The 20,839-nt window shown below is 39.1% G+C and overlaps 1 protein-coding gene across 6 annotated transcripts in view; it reads right to left on the reverse strand.

The window, feature by feature from the left end:
• The window catches only part of SMAP1 (small ArfGAP 1), a 185,250-nt gene that overhangs the window by 117,674 nt on the left and 46,737 nt on the right, over nucleotides 1–20,839 (reverse strand). For 4 of the 6 annotated variants that reach the window (XM_005552591.4, XM_005552590.4, XM_065543862.2 and 1 more), the window contains one exon: nucleotides 5,189–5,322. The exons of the other annotated variants lie outside the window; for them this stretch is intronic. In XM_005552591.4, coding sequence (XP_005552648.1) covers nucleotides 5,189–5,322 — 134 coding nt within the window. The remainder of the gene's footprint in view (nucleotides 1–5,188; nucleotides 5,323–20,839) is intronic. 6 annotated transcript variants of the gene reach the window in all.

The raw sequence follows: 20,839 nt of genomic DNA on the forward strand, positions 1-20,839 counted from the left end.
TAAAAAAACAAGTGCATACTGTGTTCCCAGCATAGTGGAAGCCACCACAAGCACTACAAAGACACATATGATAAATTTTCAAACTGCTGGAAACTTACAATTTAGTTAGACATAGGCAAAGGTAACAATATATGGTACTTGCCATAGATAATTGAGCACATACTACATACAGAAGAAGCGTTTATTAAAGTAGAGACTTAAGCTGGGTTTTAAAGAATAGGAAGAATAGGAAGGTTTGCCAGAAGGGATATGCAAAATACATTTCCGGCTGAGCACGGTGGTCCATGCCAGTAATTCCAGCACTTTGAGAGGCCAAGGTGGGTGGATCACCTGAGATCAGGAGTCCAAGACCAGCCTGGCCAACATGACAAAACCCTGTCTCTACTAAAAATCCAAAAAGAAATTTAGCCAGGCATGGTGGCTCATGCCTGTAGTCCCAGCTACTTGGGAGGCTGAAACAGGAGAATCGCTTGAACCCAGGGATGGAGGTTGCAGTGAGGTGAGATCACAACACTGCACTCCAGCCTGGGTGACAGAGCAAAACTCCATCACAAAAGCAAACAAACAAAAACTACATTTCCAACACAGACAACAGCAGAACCAAAACAAAACAAAAGAACACACTATCAGATTGTTTCAGCAGAAACAGCTGTCTGGTGCAGCCAAAGCTATTTGTTGTAAAGCGTCTGAAGTAAGGTCAAAGACAAATGATGAAGCCAGAAGGCAGAGGAACATGAAGACCAGTTTAATGAAAATAAAAACTTTTATGAGTCTCATAGGAGACTCAATGCAAATTTCTTAGGACGGAAGTAAAATAACCAAAGCAACGTTTTAGGAAAATTACTCTGAATGCACTGTGTAAAATAAATGGAGAAGTGACACTGATGAGAAATCAGCAATAAGGTAAAGCCCTGGACATGTCAGAGAAATGAAACTAGAAAGCAGCAGAAGCAAGGAAAGAATTAAGAATACAGAAGCAAAAGGGAGAAAACAGTAAGAACCATAGAATATACAAGTTTTTAAGATTAACTGGAACAATGACATTAACTTTCTTTCCAAATGGCTCATTATTTCCATTTTAGTTTGTCAAGCTGAAAGTAAAACAAAGACATCTACTACTCTTAATATTTACAAATGCTAAATAATAACTATCACTATAGCCAAAATTCCCATATTGAAACAATTTCATAAATCCTTGTTTCCTGTTTCCATATGGCATATACAGGGATTTGGTTGATATTGCTGTACAACAAGAGTTAATTCTGGTATTCCATTCTTTACTCCACCCAAAAGTATAATATCTTGGGTGGGGCGGGGGGGGAAGCTATACTATTTATGAAAGTATGAAAAACTTGGTCCTTTCCAAAAATTTGAAAAGTACCTCACAATAAACCCAAGACCAAACACATTTAATCTGACCATGAACCACATTAAAAGAACTTTTAAGACTTTTTTAAGGTAACTTTATTTCTATGTTATTAAAAATCAAAGTAAGTTTTGGGAGACAATTATTTTCTTTTAAAAATAACCATACAGCAATTCTAACAGCTGTACATATTGTTGTGCTCTAAAAACTGAAATACATAACGTATACATAAATAACAGATAAAAATATGGTACATATAACATCAGTTTATAAGTAACCTTGTGAAAAACTTAGCAATTACATTTTACAAAATTACACACACACATACACACAAAGAACATTTTTATTTAACAGCTTGACTCGGCTCGAAGATTAAATCCTGTTTCCACATTTACTAATAAAAGGTATTTTTTAGAAAATAGAGCTAGCCAAAACTATCATCTTTGAAAATTAGAAACACAAGGGTATAACTATGTAACTACGTACAGTAAAAGTATTTCTCTTAGTTCCATAAATAAATACCTCCCAAGCACTTCTTTTTTTAGACTGAGTCTCACTTTATCACTCAGGGCACAGAATGCAGTGGCAGGATCTTGGCTTACTGCAAGCTCCACCTGCCAGGCTCAAGCGATTCTCTCACATCACCTTCCCGTGTAGCTGGGACTACAGGTGTGTGTCACCACGCCCGGCTAATTTTCATATTTTTAGTAGAGACAAGCTTCACAATGTTGGCCAGGCTGTTCTCAAACTCTTGGCCTCAAGTGATCTGCCCACTTTGGCCACCCAAAGTTCTGAGATTACAGGAGTGAGCCACTGCTCCCGGCATCAAGCACTTTTTATATCAAATAAATTATTATAAAATATCATATGAATATGGAACACTGTATCACATTGTGATCATCACTTTTGCTCATCTGAATTAAACGTCAAAGTTAATATAACAGCCTCCAAAAAGACAGACATTTTAATGTACAGCAAAACTAACCCAATGGGATAGAAATCAGTGTAGTGTATGCCCCTGGGGGACTTGACTGGAAATTGGCATGAAGGAACTTTCTAATGTGACAGAAATGCTCTATCTTCATTGGGGTACTGATGACATCATACAGACATTTGCCAAAACTCATAAAACTAAATGAGATCTGTAAACTGTTCTCTCTGTAATTATACCTCAATTTTTTTCTTTTTATGGTTTTATAGGTTTATTTTCAGAGTAAAACAATTATACAATTTAAATCCAGGTCCAACAGAATTACTCTATCAAAGTCAGCAATAATGCCAAAATGCATTCTCACTTCCGGACACTCACCAGTATCATCTGAGTCATCTCCCAGTGAAGCAAAAGGGTCTGATATTTTATTCATATACATCTCTCTCATCTGCAATATAATCTACAATTTGTTGTGGACATATTAACTTTTCCACATCTATATCAGGAATTTCAAACCCAAATTTATTTTCCATGACCATGCTTACTCTCTACTTGGTCTCAACTGTCAAAGCACAGGTCTTTCATAAAATAAGAATTCACGGAGGGCTTCTCTGGGTCAATCTTGTCATAGAGTTTCAAGATATAAAGAAGACAGTCTTTGATTCCCTCTAACGTCAAAGGGGACACGTCACTATACTGGCAGCACAACTGTGTAACCTCTACCCAGCACCTGCACAAGCACCAAGCCCACTGCGGAGTAAGCTGCAAAGCCCCAGCCTCATCAGAGTCCCCACAGAGCACAGGCAATGCTGAGCAGTGGGCTGTGGCCAGCATGGGACCCGGGGCATCAGTGCGATGGCGAAGGGCAGGTGGCAGACACAAGCAGATAGGACACAAGCTGCCATGGCTACCCCGACCCAGGATTTCCTACCTCAATTTTTTAAAAAGAAACATAGGAGGCCAGGTCCAGTGACTCACGCCAGTAGTCCCAGCACTTTGGGGGACCAAGGCAGGCAGATCACTTGAGGTCAGGAGTTCGAGCCAGCCTGGTCAACATGGCAAAACCCCATCTCTAATAAAAATACAAAAATTAGCAACACATGGTGGCACGCACTTGTAATCCCAGCTACTTGGGAGGCTGAGGCAGGAGAATCGCTTGAATCCAAGAGACAAAGGATGCAGCGAGCAGACATCACACCACCACTGCATTCCAGCCTGAGCAACAGCGTGAGTGAGACTCCGTCTCAAAAAGAAAAAAAAAAAAGATGGTGAGAGCAGGGGGGCCACACAGCAATTCCTGTCAAGAAGTTGACAAATGGAATCAAATGATGTTCAAATACAATTTCAAATATTATGTAGTATTTAATAACTGTTTTTAAAATCCTTACATTGTTAAAAAAAAAAAATCCAGTATTTTTTCCATATGCTTGTAACCTATGCCAAAGAAAACCAGTGAACTGCAGCCCTCTGATTAGAAAATTCTACTCTAAGCTATATAGCTGTCCATCTCAAATAATCTGCTATTCATTTCCTCTCAACAACCTAATTGAGAAAAATATTTCTGAATAACTGAACTGTTGAAGGATCTCATTTTCATCCTTAGTTTGAAATAAGCCATTAAAAAAGCAAGATACTTCGGTCATGAATGCTTTGTACCTCCATAACCCATTACAAACACCAAGTTAAACTGTCAAGCTACACCTCACAGTTTCTTGAAAAGGAGTTACAACATCAGCCGGACATGGTGGTGCATGCCTGTAGTCACAGGTACTTGGAAAGCTGACATGGGAGAATCGCTTGAGCCCAAGAGTTTGAGACCAGCCTGGGCAACATAGCAAGACCCTGTCTCAAACAAACAAAAAAAGACTTACAACATCATGACATCTGTTACCATATTCTACAGAGATATTAAGAACATTGCCTTACAGGAAGTGTTTAAAAAGGTCTGCTTCTTTGATATAACTAGTATGTTTTCTCCTCAAGGATCTTGAAAGTACATAGGAGACTGCATTTCCTTTTATGCTCTAGCCAGCGAAAAGTTTAAAAACTAATTTAAGATGGAACCAACTAAATTATGCTTGTCTTTATAGCCTGAATATCTCCATTCTGTTTTTCTACCCTTATTTCACCCCATTCATGTAAAGTATTGGGTTAAGATTCTGAGGTGTGTCACTGAGTCTCAACCACATATATTTTATGTATTTAGCACTTCGCAGTGACTTAAAAGTAATTTCAAAAGGGCATAAATAAGTGGTGTAACTTCACTGTGAATTACATAATAAGACCAGTAGAAGTAATCATTTTTACAATGGTGGCCAACCTTAAAGATAAAAAGTAAGATTTTGAGAATTTAAGACTGTCACATTGGGAAATGGCAAACTTTTAAAACTACAAATCTACCTCTAGCAGAGTTAAACCACTCATAAATAAGTTTAAGGTTGGTCATGAGAACATTTGTTCACTGGGTTGTCTTACAACTCCTGGGCCTTGTCTGAAAACTAAGAACATCTCAAAACAGAAAGGAAATTATTCAAGTCTGTTTTTAGGCTAGAGGTGGTTTTTTACTTTATCTTTACCCGGGCTCCTTCTACTGATAAAAAAATAAAACTATGGAATTATACGGGCAAATTTTATCAACAAAAGAAATATTTTAAAAACACTTTAAAATCAACATTTTAGAAAGTATAGATTAAAAACTGACTTTACTATAGACACAAAACGAAATAAACATCTGTGAACTGAAAATTCAAATATTCCAATTTTATATGTGGCATATGCCATTTCAACATACAAAATTACTTTTCAGTGTTAATCCTTCGATGTAAGAAGGGTTACATCTTTTGAAATCATTTTAAATATTTTAAATAATTTCTTGGTAATGTAATGTTTACCTGTATCTGTTCTGCTGTCCATTGGTCTAGGTTGACTGATTTGACCCTGGATATATGAACCCCAAGATTTCTATGAATTCCAGCACATCTGATGCAAATAAACACACCAATATTCCAGGAAGCCCATCGAGGACCTAATTTAGAAGAAGAAACCACACACACACAAAAAAAGCAAATATTAAAAACTAAAATAAACATAACAGCATATTAGAAGCATTTTCGGTTTTATATAATTATAATGGAAGCTTACAGAAGTCACATGCTCAAATTTCCAAATGGTACTGGCAGCAGTCTGCTACATGTGTCTTGGCAATCTTCAAGAACCTTACTGATTTTACTCATTTTGCTTTCCTAGAAACTTCCCCTCCATTCTAAGATTTTAAAACTAATTTATAAAAACAGCTTCTTCACTTAGCATAGTTGAATCAAGAATAGTAATACCCTACTGTAAAAATAATTTATTTATTAAATGCATAAGATATGCTCACAAGATTAACAACAAATAAAAATCAAAGACATTTCAAAAATTAAATGTAGAAATTAATAAGAAAAAGACAACCAGTCCAATAGAAAATAAGCAAAAAGATATGAATGAACAATTCACAGAAGAAATCTATGGCCAATAAGCATGAAAATATGCACAGTCTCACTGGTAATTAGTGAAAGTGCTTTTTAACTCGACAGTTACTTCCATTTTGCACCCAACATACTGGAAAAAAAAATTTTTAACTACTAAGTGTTGGCAAGAAGGGGAAACAAAGACAAATTCAAAAAGCCTTGTATCACCATGGCTAAATCTCAAATATAACACTGACATTAAAAAAGGTTACAGATAAGTGTACACAGTGTGAAACCATTTACATAAGTCGAAAAATGTGCAAAATAATAGCATACTGCATATTAATTAAATGTATCCACAAATTTCATGAAACTGAGTCAGGTAACTTGGTGGTGAGGAAAGCGGATGTGATCAGGGAAAAGTTCACTGTGGGCTTGAAGAGCACACTGAATTGCTAAGCGGTATGGCAAGAATACAAATTTTTGTTTCAGTAACATATAACAGGCATATATGAACTGAGGTGTGCTACAAAATGTTAGTTCTTCAGCTCATGGTCAAAAAGTTGTGAAAAACACTGCCAAGAAACTCACATATGAATACAAGAATACAAGTCTTAGCTGTACAATTATTCATACCTTTGAATACATTCTTTCACAATATTTTTTAAAATTTCTGAAGATTATTTTCACATATTGCTTGTAAAATTAATAAAGTAAAAATGGAAAAATAAAAGTAATATCTGCAAAATAGGCCAAATATTCAGAATCATATTCCTAACAGACTTCTATAAATTATTTGATTATGAAAAATGTACGTATATGGTAAGAGATATCAATAAAAATCAAGCAGCTGGACACAGTGGTTCACGCCTTTAATTCCAGCACTTTGGGAGGCCAAGGCAGGTGGATCATTTGAGGTCAGGAGTTCGAGACCAGCCTGGCCAACATGGAGAAACCCTGTCTCTACTAAAAATACAAAAAGTAGCCAGGCATGGTGGCAGGTGCCTGTAATCCCAGCTACTCAGGAGGCTGAGGCAGGAGAATCATTCGAACCCTGGAGGCAGAGATTGCAGTGAGTCAAGATCTCGCCACTCTACTCCAACCTGGGTGACAGAGCGAGACTCCGTCTCAAAAAAAAAATAAATAAATAAAAATAAAATAAAGCTTTTTCTAAACGTAGCCTTCTGTTTTAAGTACATGCTGTTTATCTAAAGGTGACACTGCTCTACAAAACAACATTAAAGCTAATAATTACAATATACTAAAACTAAAAGTAATGCCTCCCCAAATTCTTTAATTACACAGCAGGAAGATTATGCACATGCAACTTATCCCCAAATATTCTGCTTTTACATTTGAGAAATGACATCCATAAACTGGCAAACATACATCTGGGACATCTATGACTACTCTAAACAGAGCTGCCTCTCCCAATTACTTTCCACTCTGTCTCATCATTTCTAACACAACAATTTACAACATAACAATGTTTTGAAGCTTACACATTAAGGTAAATAGTTACAGAGTAATAGCTGGAGGGTTTAATTATTTTTAGCAAGTAAGTCTCAAACTAAGAAAGGTTAAAGAGACACACAGTGGGCCGGAAACAGTGGCTCACACCTGTAATCCCTGCACTTTGGGAAACCAAGGTGGGAGGATAACTTGAGGCCAGGAGTTTGAGACCAGCCCAGGTAACATAGTGAAACCACAGTGGTCTCTAATAAAAATTAAAAACTACACACCACACGTAGTGGTGAGTGCCTGCAGGTCTAACTACTTGGGAGGCTGAGGCAGAAGGATCGCTTGAGCCCAGGAGTTCAAAGTCTCTTTGAGCTATGATGGTACCACTGCACTCTAGTCAGAAAAAAAGGGGGATGGCAGGGTGAAGGGAGAGAGAAGGGAAGGAGAAATGTACAGTGAATTCTAGATCAGTGTCTCTCAAACCCTAATGTGCATGCACATCAACTGGAAATATTATGAAAACTTTAATTCTGTGGCCCCCAGAGTAGCTCCTAAGGTTCTGCATCCTAACGAGTTCCCAGTGATGCCCATGCTGCCATCCACAGTTGACATTTTTGAATAGCAAGGTTCTAGAGCATTCTCCACAATCTTTAACTGGATGCATACACACACACACACACACACACACACACACACACACACACCCCTTCTTTTAAGATGAGAGTTGCAGTACCAAGAACAAAAAGAGCAAAAAAGCAGAGTACTAACTCTTAGGGAGAAAATGAAAGGCAGTAAAAGTAGAGATTGAGGTCATTACAAAGAAAAGCTGTTTTCAAAAACAGGGGGGTGGGGGGATGTTCAATAGTATCAAGTGTTCCAAAGAAGAGTAACTGGGCTAAGAAAGAACATCTGGATGTGGTAACCGAGGCTGAAAAATAATAGGTAACCTCAGAGATTAGGCAGAGCAAAAGGGAGGAAGCTCATCCACTCTGAATTCATTATCAGAGTAAGAGAGAGAAAGATAATTCACCCAATCTGAATTCCATTACCAGTTTACACTCTCGCACCATTTCAGTTTCCAACTCTAAACCTTTAAGTTTCCTGTTTTCCTCTATATTAGATTATAGGAAATATTTATCTCCTGTAAATGTCTACACTCATAACAGCATGTTACACAGAATGTGCCACAATATGCATCTACTCTTTTTTCATTTGCAATTAGTTCTGTCTCCTAAAGTACATGGTAAAGTTCTCACTGGGAAGACTCTTGTATCACCTTCTGTATCACCTATAGTAAGGGAATCAACTCTATAATTTAAAAAATCTGCTAGGTCTGATGACTCAGTCAAATACTCAAATGTTTTGATTTCTGGAACAATTGATCTACTATTTTTAAAAATGGAAATAAATCTGAAAACTATGGCAAAAATCACTATCTTTAATATCAATTTTCCCATTCTTCCTTTAAGTAATAAAGGCTTCTGAATTTTAGCTAGAAACGTGGCTGTCCTGACAGGAAGACTATATTTCTCAGCCTCTCCTGTAGAATGTAAACAGAAATGATATATTTTGCCATTAACCACACTGGGCCTGTGTTCTCCTGGCCTCTTCCTCTTTTCCATTTGCTGGGAAACAATAAGGAATGAACCTGCTACCCTGGATCCAGTTACAAAACCCCCATGGTGAAGATGACAGAAATACTCTACCAATACTGGACAGTTCGTGTCCAGACCAATGTGAAGGAGAAATAAACTTCTATCCTGTTTAAGCCACTTTTTTTTCCCCCTTTAAGACAGGGTCTCACTCTATTGCCCAGGCTAGAATGCAGTGGTGAAGATCTTGGCTCACTGAAATCTCTGCCTCCCAGGCTCAAGTGATCCTCCCACCTCAGCCTCACAAGTAGCTAGAACTACAGGCACATAACAACACCACGCCCAGCTAATTTTTGTATTTTTTGTAGAGACAGGATTTCACCATGGTGTCCGGGCTGTTCTCAAACTTCTGGGTTCAAGCAATCCACCTGCCTCAGTTTCTCAAACTGCTGGGATTACAGTTATGAGCCACTGCACACTGTCAGTGTGAATTACATTTGAATGTTGGTAGCAGCAAACAGAACACACAAGAGATTTAACAATCCCTGATTTTAGAGCCCAAATTCTAAGAGGGGTTAAAGAATAATAAAAGCCTTTTTCATCAAATGTGAGTTTTCTAGATCCAATTTAAATCACCAGTTATCCATTATGTGTCTATTTTGACCAAAGTATTAAACAAAGATGACAAAACACAAATCCTGTCTTCAAGGAGCTTGAACTCTAATAATCATATAATGGTTATAGTAATAAGTACAAATGACAGAGGAACATAGAAGAGGTAAGAATGAATGTCGGCCAACAATATTGATGCAGCCTTTGTAGAGACAGTGGCGTTTGATGTGATTATTATGTGGGCTGGGCACAGTGGTTCACGCCTACAATCCCAGCACTTTGGGAGGCCGAGGTGGGCAGATAACTTGAGGCCAGGAATTCAAGACCAGCCTGGCCAACATGGCAAAACTCCATCTCTACTAAAAACACAAAAATTAGCTGGGGGTGGTGGTACGTGCCTGCAGTACCAGCTACTCAGGAGGCTGAGGTGTGAGAATCGCTTGAACCCTGGAAGGCAGAGGTTGCAGTGAGCCGAGATCCTGCCACTGCACTCCAGCCTGGGCAACAGAGGGAGAACCTGTCTTTAAAAAAAAAAAAAAAAAACCCTCAAGTTACAGCAGGTAAAGTCTGGACACGATATAAGAACAAGGTAGAACAAGGTACATTCTTGGTAAAATGAACAGTGCCCTCCCATCGTGAAGAGTTTCAGCTATACTGTAATAGACAGCCAAAAAATATAACATTGCAGTACCTGATGACTGCTTTTTATTTAAATGCTAATTCAAATTTAAATTTTGACATACATATACACACACACATATATACATACACATACCTCTGAAATTTGTATAGTACTACATGACTACTTTCAGATAAAAATGACAGTTTTAAGCTATGGAAACCCTGCAGAGAGTGGAAATATTAGGCTGACTGATAAATCATTATTAAGTATAAATAATGTAAAAGACATTACATGTCTAAAAAACGAACAGGAATTTTATTGAGATCTCAATACACTTGCCTTGTAGCTTTCATATGATTTGAGAAGTAAGATAAAACCACTATGTGCTCTTCTGAGAAGAAATTTCTCTTCAGTTTCTGATAACCATGATGAACTAGCAAACAGAAAAGCTTTCTTAAATATTTTTTATAAAGCAAATATGATGAGGAACAAAGAATTTAATGCTAACTAACAGTAATTTCCTTTTAAGACTTATTCTATAAAGCCTTCTCCAATGCCTCAAGAGCAATTTTTAAATAACATTTATCACAATGATTTACAGTTAATTGTTTTATCTGTCTTTTCTGAAAAACAGTGATCTCTTTGAGAATAGGGACTTCATTTTATTGATCTCTGTATGTTCTGTACCCAGCACAAGGTATGGTACAAAAATTTAGGCAGTCTCTAGCTTACAAAGGATAGCTAAGACCTTGAGCCATCTGGGTTACTACTGCCAAAACAGCTAAGGGAGTATTTTTAGAGGAAACTACCATCTTACTAAATAAATACGACATTATTCATCATATTTCCAAATACACTGTCTGGTTTAATCCTAAAAAATATGCAAGGTGGGTAATATTACCACCCCATTTTAAAGATTGAGAAACTTAGGCCCAAAACATAAAGAAAAAATGGAGAGAGCCAGCTGAGACCATGACAGAGGTGAATCTCCAAATGCAACTGTGAATACTGTGTCTCCTACTACGGTAATTCCACCATTCCAAACGAAATTCCTTTATACTGGCGGGCTGATTTTACTCTACTTTGTCAGCTTTTTGAAATGCCAAGTCACTTCCGTTGAGGCTAATGATACAGGTTTAAAGATGCAAATTATTTCTTCATCTCTCCAGAAGTATCAATCCTTCTAAAATTATTATAAGTTTGTTTTATTTCTTTCCTCATAATACCCAAGATTAAAAGAAGTAAGAATTGGATTTGGTTTGGTTTTATTCATTGGAGAGGGAAACTGCAAAGGGTAGAGAATTTTGCCCAAGGAGGAACAGAAGAGGAGGGCAAAATCAACTGAGATGTAAACGTTAATTCTTAAGGCAGCATCATAGTAGTGGATGCCCAGGGAAAGAGACACACACCAAACAAGCATAAGGATCTCAAAGAGAAACTATGTATGTGAAAATATTATCCAGGATCAGGCAGGAAACAAGGAACAAATCCTTCTCTTTCCATACCACAAAGCCCTTTGTTCTTTACCCAAGAGCACTGACTAGCCCTTCACTGCTCATGGTCAGCTATACTATGGGCTGGGTATGTTTGCGAACTACCAGGAAAACCAAGAAACAAGTCATAAAAACATGTTTTCCTTCATGCCTGTAATCCCAGCACTTTGGGAGGCCGAGGCGGGTGGATCACGAGGTCAGGAGCTCGAGACCATTCTGGCTAACACGGTGAAACCCAGTCTCTACTAAAAATACAAAAAATTAGCCGGGCATGGTGGTGGGCACCTGTAGTCCCAGCTACTAGGCAGGCTGAGGCAGGAGAATGGTGTGAACCCGGGAGGCGGAGCTTGCAGTGTGCTAAGATCAAGTCACTGCACTCCAGCCTGGGTGACAGAGGGAGACTCTATCTCAAAAAAAAAAAAACAAAAACAAAAACAAAAACGTTTTCCACTTATAAACAACTTAACAGCAAACCTGCAAAAGAACCTGGAGCAGTGGATGGAGGAAGATTAGGAGTAACTGCAAACAGGCAGGAGGGATCTTTTTCAAGTGATGACAGCATTCTAAAATTCTACTGTGATGAGGGTTGTGAAACTCTGTTAACATACTAAAAACCACTGAATTATATACACTTAAAATAAGAGAATTTTACAGTATGTAATTACATAATAAAGCTTTTTTAAAAAAAAAGTGTATGCATTTATTTAAACTTAGAAATATCATATATTTCTTCCTTTTATTGCTTTTTCCTTATTTTACCAAAAAAGAAAGAATGGCAGCCAGTACTATAACTACCAGGTTGAAGTGAAAAAAAAACACTGGTTGGCCAGGCATGGTGGCTCACACCTGTAATACCAGCACTTTGGGAAGCTGAGAAGGGCGGATCACAAGGTCAGGAGATCGAGACCATCCTGGCTAACACGGTGAACTCCTATCTCTACTAAAAATACAAAAAAGTTAGCCAGGCTTGGTGGCAGGTGCCTGTAGTCCCAGCTACTCAGGAGGCTGAGGCAGGAGAATGGTGTGAACTCCGGAGGCAGAGCTTGCAGTGAGCCAAGATCACACCACTGCACTCTAGCCTGCGTGACAGAGTGAGACTCAGTCTCAAATAAAAAAAAAAAAGACAACAACAAAACACTGGTTAATTTAGGATATGGAGTCTGAGCAAATACACAGAAATGCCAGCTAAGAAGCCATTGACTCAGATGCTATCATATTTAAAAGATTTCACATTTCAACCCAAAAGTTTAAATAGAATTTTCATAAATAGTATTCGGACAAAAGTTATTTTACATTTCCAAAAGGTTTCTCCTAGCAAATACACTCAATAGAATGGGACTTTTTTAATATTATATTTCATTATATAATATTTTATTAAGGAAACAAATGTTCTTTAAAATATTCCTTTTTAAGTAATCTTAAAGCTACTAACATATTTTGCTATGACCTAGTCACCCGTGGTTATCTATGTCACGTTCACGTTTTCCTGTAAAGAAGCCTTGGCAATGCTAAAAGATGACATGTAGGTATAACATTTTACAACTAAAGTTCCTGCACAACCTTAATAAACTTCAAAAGAGTTACCACATTGCTGATTAGAAGAAAGTTTCCACAGACTATTTAATCAATCATTTCCTAAAATGAAGCATTAATAGAAGGCAAGTGATTGTGATCACTCAAAAAAATAAGTTCACAGAACACTTCCTATCTTGACCAGGCGCGGTGGCTCACGCCTGTAATTCCAGCACTTTAGGAGGCCGAGGCAGGCGGATCACCTAAGGTCAGGAGCTCAAGAACAGCCTGGCCAACATGGTGAAACCCCGTCTCTACTAAAAATACAAAAATTAGCTGGGTGTGTGGCAGGCGTCTGTAGTCCCAGCTACTTAGGAGGCTAAGGCAGAAGAATTGCTTGAACCCAGGAGGCAAAGGTTGCAGTGAGCCAAGTTCACAACACTGCACTCCAGCCTGGGTGACACGATTGAAATTCCATCTCAAAAAAAAAAAAAAAAAAGAACATTTTCTATCTTTATTTTCTATCTTTAAAAAAAAAACCTCTCAAATACCCCAGCAAGTACAAACATTACCCGTAAAACTGGATGTAATTAATTCTTCTAAAATTTGTCTGAAACAAGACTGACATTAAATAATAAGAAAACACTTTTTTTTATTAAAAAACAAAATAATTGATATTTAACTCATGGCAATCTTTTTTTTTCCAATATGTTTGGTAAGAAAATTGTGTAGAACCAACCAAACCAATAACATAATAGAAAATAAAACCTTTGAAAGAAAAGTGCTAAAATAAATTATTTTAAAGCTCCCCTACTCAGAAAGACAGCACTTAAGTTGTAGTATTTAAATAATTCCCTCGGAACTGCTATTTTTTTAGGAAAAAAAAAATCTGTCACATTCAGACTCAGAATAGCAGCACATGCATTCACCTCACAAAGATTTACTGAGGGTCTACTACATCAACACACTGTTAAAGGCTCTGGGGATATAGTAGTAAACTAAACAGATAATATCCAGCCATCATGGAACTTATACTCCTATGGAAAACAGTATACAATAGGCAAACATGTGAAAGTAATAGTGTATCAATGTGGTGAATTTTATGGAGAAAATGGATAGGGAGTACAGGTGAGAAAGGGGGAGGGAAAGGTAGTTATCATTTGGTCAGGGAAAGTTCTACTTGACTAGTGATCTGAAGTTGGGGGAACAAACCATGCAGCTATCTGGGGAAAGAGTAATTAAGGTAAAGGGAACAATAAGCACAAAGGCCTTGAAGAATGATACGGTTTCTTCACGTTTGCATTGAGGCATTCCTTAAGAAATGTTTAATGCATGTTTAAGAAATATCAAGGAAAGCCTGGTGCAATGGCATGTGCTTATAGTCCCAGCTACCTGGGAGGCTAAGGCAGAAGGGATGCTCGAGCCCAGGAATTCAAGGCTGCAGTGCTGGAGTCACTGCACTCCAGCCTGGGCAGTAAAACAAGACCCAATCTCTAAAAAATAAAAAGAAATACTGGGCAATAAAACAAGACCCAATCTCTAAAAAATAAAAATACCAAGGAGGGTCCAAACAAACAAACAAAAGAGTCTATAAAGGGCCACTTTTACATCCCTATAAAATATAATAAAAGTTTACTCAGAAATGTTTTTAAGTGGTTGCTGCCCAAACAACCTATTCCCTAAGAATAAAACAGCACGATCAGCACTGCTGGGGATAGGCCCCCAAATCTGGCCATAAACTGGCCCCAAAACTGGCCATAAACAAAATCTCTGCAGCACTGTGACATGTTTGTGATGGCCATGACGCCCCATGCTGAAGGTTGTGGGTTTACCAGAATGAGGGCAAGGAACACTTAGCCCACCCACTGTGGAAAAACCACTTAAAGGCATTCCTGAACCACAAACAATAGCATGAGCGATCTGTGCCTTAAGGACATGCTCCTGCTGCAGATAACTAGCCAGAGCCCATCCCTTTATTTCAGCCCATCCCTTTGTTTCCAGTAAGGAATACTTTTAGTTAATCTATAATCTATAGAAACAATGCTTATCACTGGCTGTCAATAAATATGTGGGTAAATCTCTGTTTGGGGCTCTCAGCTCTGAAAGCTGTGAGTCCCCTGATTTCCCACTCCACACGCTATATTTCTGTGTGTGTCTTTAATTCCTCTAGCGCCGCTGGGTTAGGGTCTCCCTGACCAAGCTGGTCTCGGCACAGTACATACACATAGTTCTATCATTTTTAAATCAGTGCTCAGCACATGCTTAGTAAGTATGAAAGAAAGACAAGAAAGAAAGGATTAAAGCTAAGTGAGGAAAACAATGCTAGGATTCCTCCAAAGGATGTTCTGGGCATGCGCTACTGTTCTGTCAGGCACTGGAAAGGGTCAAATGGCAAAAATAAAAATAATTTGCTCTCTACTACTCCCTACTCTCCCTAAAATTCAAAGTCAAATTGTAGGATATAGCGTAGGCAAATATATTAACAGAGACTCCCGGCCATTAATAATCTCAGAAGGCAACCTCTTTACAAATGCTCTAATTTCAATCTAACAGTATGCTTTATTTATGTGGCACTGCCCTTCCTTAGTACTTGTAGAGCTTGACAAATTTGTTGTCCCTGACATTACTGGGACAATTGATGAAATGTAAGTTCTATAGATATCAATGATAATTTCCTGATTTTAATAAATGTACTGTCATCATGTAAAGTCTTTGTTATTAGGAGATGATATGGTTTGGCTGGGTCCTTATCCAAATCTCAACTTGAATTGTATCTCCCAGAATTCCCATGTGTTGCGGGAGGGACCCAGGGCAAGGTAATTGAATCATGGGGGCTGGTCTTTCCCATGCTATTCTTGCTATAGTTAATAAGTCTCATGAAATCTGATGGGTTTATCAGAGGTTCCCACTTTTGCTTCTTCCTCATCTTCTTTTGCTGCCACCATGTAAGAAGCGCCTTTCACTTCCCACCATGATTCTGAGGCCTCTCCAGCCATGTGGAACTGTAAGTCCAATCAAACCACTTTTTCTTCCCAGGCTCAGTTATATCTTTATCAGCAGCATGAAAACAGACTAATACAGTAAACTGGTACCAGTAGAGCAGGGCGCTACTGAAAAGATACCCAAAAATGTGGAAGCAAATTTGGAACTGGGGAACAGGCAGAGGTTGGAACAGTTTGGAAGGCTCAGAAGACAGTAAAATGTGGGAAAGTTCGGAACCTCCTAGAGACTTGTTGAATGGCTTTGCCCAAAATGCTGATAGCAATACAGACAATACGGTCCAGGCTGTGGTGGTCTCAGATGGAGATGAGGAACTTGTTGGGAACTGGAGTAAGGTGACTCTTGTTATGTTTTAGTAAAGAGATTGGTGGCATTTTGCCCCTGTCCTGGAGGTTTGTGGAACTTTGAACTTGAGAAAGACGATTTAGGGTATCTGGCGGAAAAAATTTCTAAGCAGCAAAGCATTCAAGAGGTGACTTGGGTTCTGTTAAAGGCATTCAGTTTTATAAGGGAAGCAGAGCATAAAAGTCTGGAAAAAATTTTGCAGCCTGACTATGAGACAGAAAAGAAAAACCCATTTCCTAGGGAGAAATTCAAGCCAGTTGCAGCAATTTGCATAAGTAGCAAGGAGCCTAATTTGCATAAGTAGCAAGGAGTCTACAAATCATTTTCATAGAACAAGTCCTTTTCTCTCTAACCTCATACTTTTCTTGCTAATTTCATCTACTACTGTTAAGAGTCCATAAGATATCAAGATATTAATCCCCATGACCATGGAGAAAATGCCTCCAGGCCATGTCAGAGACCTTCACAGCAGCCCCTCCCATCACAGGTGAGGAGGCCCAGGAGGAAAAAGTGGTTTCATGGGCCGGGCCTACGGTCCCCATGCTGTGTGCAGCCTAGGGACTTGGTGCCCTATGTCCCAGCCTCTCTGCTCCAGCTGTGGCTGAAAGGGGCCAATGTACAGCTCAGGCTGTGGCTTCAGAGGGTGGAAGCCCCAAACCTTGGCAGCTTCCACGTGGTGTTGAGCCTGCAGGGAAACAGATGTCAAGAACTGAAGTTTGGAAACCTCTGCCTAGATTTCAGAAGGTGTATGGAAATGCCTAGATGCCCAGGCAAGTTTGCTGCAGGGGCAGGGTCCTCATGGAGAACCTCTGCTAGGGCCTTGTGGAAGGGAAATGTGGGGTCAGAGCCCCCACTGGGGCACCCTAGTGGGGTCAAAGTCCCTACTGGGGCACCGCCTAGTAGAGCTATGAGAAGAGGGCCACCATCCTCCAGATCCCAGAATGGCAAATCCACTAACAATTTGGGTCATGTGCTGAGAAAAGCCACAGACGCTAAACACCAGCCCGTGAAAGCAGCCGGGAAGGAGGCTGTACCCTGCAAAACCACAGGGGCAGAGGTGCCCAAGACCATGGAAACCCACCTCTTGCATCAGCATGACCTCGATGCAAGACCTGCAGTCCATGGAGATCATTTTGGAGCCTTAAAATTTGACTGCCCTGCTGGATTTCAGACTTGCATGGGCCCTGTAACCCCCTTTGTTTTGGCCAATTTCTCCCATTTGGAACAGCTGTATTTACCCAATACCCGTATCCCCATTGTATCTGGGAAGTAACTACCTTGCTTTTGATTTTATTTTACATGCTCATAGGCAGAAGGGACTTACCTTGTCTCAGATGAGACTTTGGACTGTGGACTTTTGGGTTAATTCTGAAATGAGTTAAGACTCTGGGGGACTGTTGGGAAAGCAGGATTGGTCTTGAAATGTAAGGACATACAATTTGGCAGGGGCCAGGGGCAGAATGATATGGTTTGGCTGCATCCCCATCCAAATCTCAACTGGACTTGTAACTGCCAGAATTCCCACATGTTGTAGGAGGGACCCAGGGCAAGGTAATTGAATCATGGGGGCTAGTCTTTCCCACGCTATTCTCATTATAGTTAGTAAGTCTCATGAGATCTGATGGGTTTTGAGGGGTTTCCACTTTTGCTTCTTCATTTTCTCTCGCTGCCACCATGTAAGAAGTGCCTTGTGCCTCCCACCATGATTCTAAGGCCTCCCCAGCCATATGAACCGTAAGTCCAGTTAAACATCTTTTCCCTCCCAGTCTCGGGTATGTCTTAAGCAGCAGTGTGAAAACCGACTAACACAGGAGACAAATGATGAAATATTCAGGGATATAGGAGCATTTTGGTTCTAAGTTCAGAGGGGAAATGTGTGTGTGTGTACACATATATAAAGGGCAAAGAGAATAAATGGGGTAAAATGTTACCATTTGAATCTGGACAGGAGATTCAATGGTGGAAGAGAGTACTGTATTAATACAGTTTCCTTCATTTCATTCTTGCTTCCATTTACAAAAATGAATAAAAAATGAGAACACTTGTAACCATTCAATAAGACAATTATAATAAAAAGAATTTTTTAAAAAATTATCCCTGTATCCACACTATGAAGATCAGTTTCTTCATTTCGAAATATAAATACCACCATCTACTATATTCAGGTAACTGCTATGAGTATCAAAGGACAAAATACATATAATGAAAGCACTCTATAACTACAAATCACTTGCATAGAACAAGTCCTTTTCTCTGTATCCCATACTTTTCCTTGCTAATTTCACCTGCTACTGTTAAGAGTCCATAAGATACCAAACCTTTAACTCCAAAAATCTACATTTCCTTAGTCATGCAATTCCACTGACTATGTTATAAAATCGTTTTTCAAATAATGTTTTATCATAATCGTTTTAAGGAGAAATCACACTTTAAAAATACACATTAATTACTGGATACTTGTCAAGATGAGAAAAACAAGAAAGGACTTTTTAAAATAAGAAAATGTGGCGTATCTCTAGCCTTCATCCCTTCTCCAAGCAACACATTTTTTTTTTTTTTTTTTTTGAGATGGAGTCTTACCCTATCGCCCAGGCTGGAATGCAGTGGCATGATCTCGGCTCACTCAACCTCCACTTCCCGGTTCAAGGGATTTTCCTGCCTCAGCCTCCCAAGTAGCTGGGATTACAGGTGCCCGCCACCATGCCCAGCTAATTGTTTGTATTTTTAGTAGAGACAGGGTTGGACCATTTGGCCAGGCCGGTCTCGAACTCCTGACCTTGTGATTCGCCCACCTTGGCCTCCCAAAGTGCTGGGATTATAGGTATGAGCCACTGTGCTCAGCCCCAAGCATCACATTCTTATAACCAACTTGGATAATGCCAATTAAACATATCCAAGATGGAATTCATTTCTCCATTCAGCCCTTCCCTCTCTCTTCCTCCCTCCAACATTGCTTTTCCACACTCCCCCAACTTAGTTGGTGATGTAAGGGGAGAAATAAGAATGTCATTCTTGCTCCTCTCTTTCTTTCATTATCCTTAACCATTTAATCAAGCAAATATCTTGATTATTTTATCTTCTCTTTTCAAATTCATGACTTTACCCTCATCCCAGCTGGACCTCTGCCCCAATTCAGGATCTCATTAGCTACAATGTCCTCCTAGTTCCAAACACTGCTTCTCAGATTCATTAACCCATCAGATAAAATTAAATTTAATATGCATACGTACACATGTGTGCATGCCTGGTTACCAGTAAACAATACAATTTTTTAAGTCAGAAGGGGAAAAAAAACACCAAAAAAATTGGAAGGGGAGCTTGTGGAGCTTGTGGGGAGGAGGGAATAATAATAAAATAGTCATTTTATTTTAGTCATTGCTGCTATAAAAATCTGCTCTGTGAAAACCGTCATGTGACAATTCATCTAACTTTTTCCTTTCCTAATGAACAGCACTAAAATAGACATATAATATAAACTTCCTGAAATTCCATATATTATTTTCTCATCCTCGAGTATTTAATCTTCTAAGAGAATATACCCAGGAAAAATAAGAATCAATTCTTAAATATGCCACGCTAGTAAAACGTATTGTTTTTTTAAATACTCCTGGTTTCTATCTGAATGGCATAACCAGAAACAAAACCACCTAAAAATGTGATCTGAAAATGTGTTAGCAGTGACATCAGCAAGATGATGGAAAAGGAAGCCCGTGGCTTTACTTCCTCCCACAGAAGCACTGAATAAACATCTATACACAGATCAATTTCCTCTGAGAGAAAGCCAGAAACTGGCTGAGTCTCCTATACATGGGACAACTGAGAAAACATCCACATCCAAACAGGTAGAGAAAGTTTAGACACACTTGCACACAAACCCCTCCCTGCGCACTCTGCCAAACAATCACGAAGGAATCCCCAACACCCAGCTTCTAACTAAGGAGTGAAGGGTTGGAACACGCATATAGTGACCCAACTTTTGCAGTTCTCTTAGAGGATCTGGTTCCTAAATCACCTAGCTCTAAGAGCAACAGGGTCTTGGTATTCATGAGTTTTTCTGAACTGTGGACAACAAGAGACAGTGCAGCCTAAATAAGTGTGCAGGCATCTGCCACAGATCCTCTCTCCAGCTTAGTGTGGAATGAATGGGAGATAAGCCCTGGCTCTCAGCTTCTCCGGAAAGACAGAATGAACTGCAACACACATCTAACACACTAATCTTCCCACCTGCATCTCAAGAAACTGGCTTCTAACTCATCTGGCAGAACCTGGCACACCCTAATTCCTGGAGACCAGTAAGAAAGAACAAAGAGTGTAGTTTGGACACACAAAAAGATTTTAGAGGTACCTAGAAACTCTGGCTGGCCTAACTGGTAAGAATCATCTACACAACACCAGTCTCGCAAGACTAGTAGAGGCAGTAGTCTTATCTAACGCACAGAAGCCAAAACCAAGAGTA

Source organism: Macaca fascicularis, chromosome 4, assembly GCF_037993035.2.
Source record: "Macaca fascicularis isolate 582-1 chromosome 4, T2T-MFA8v1.1".
Classification (NCBI taxonomy): Eukaryota; Metazoa; Chordata; class Mammalia; order Primates; family Cercopithecidae; genus Macaca; species Macaca fascicularis.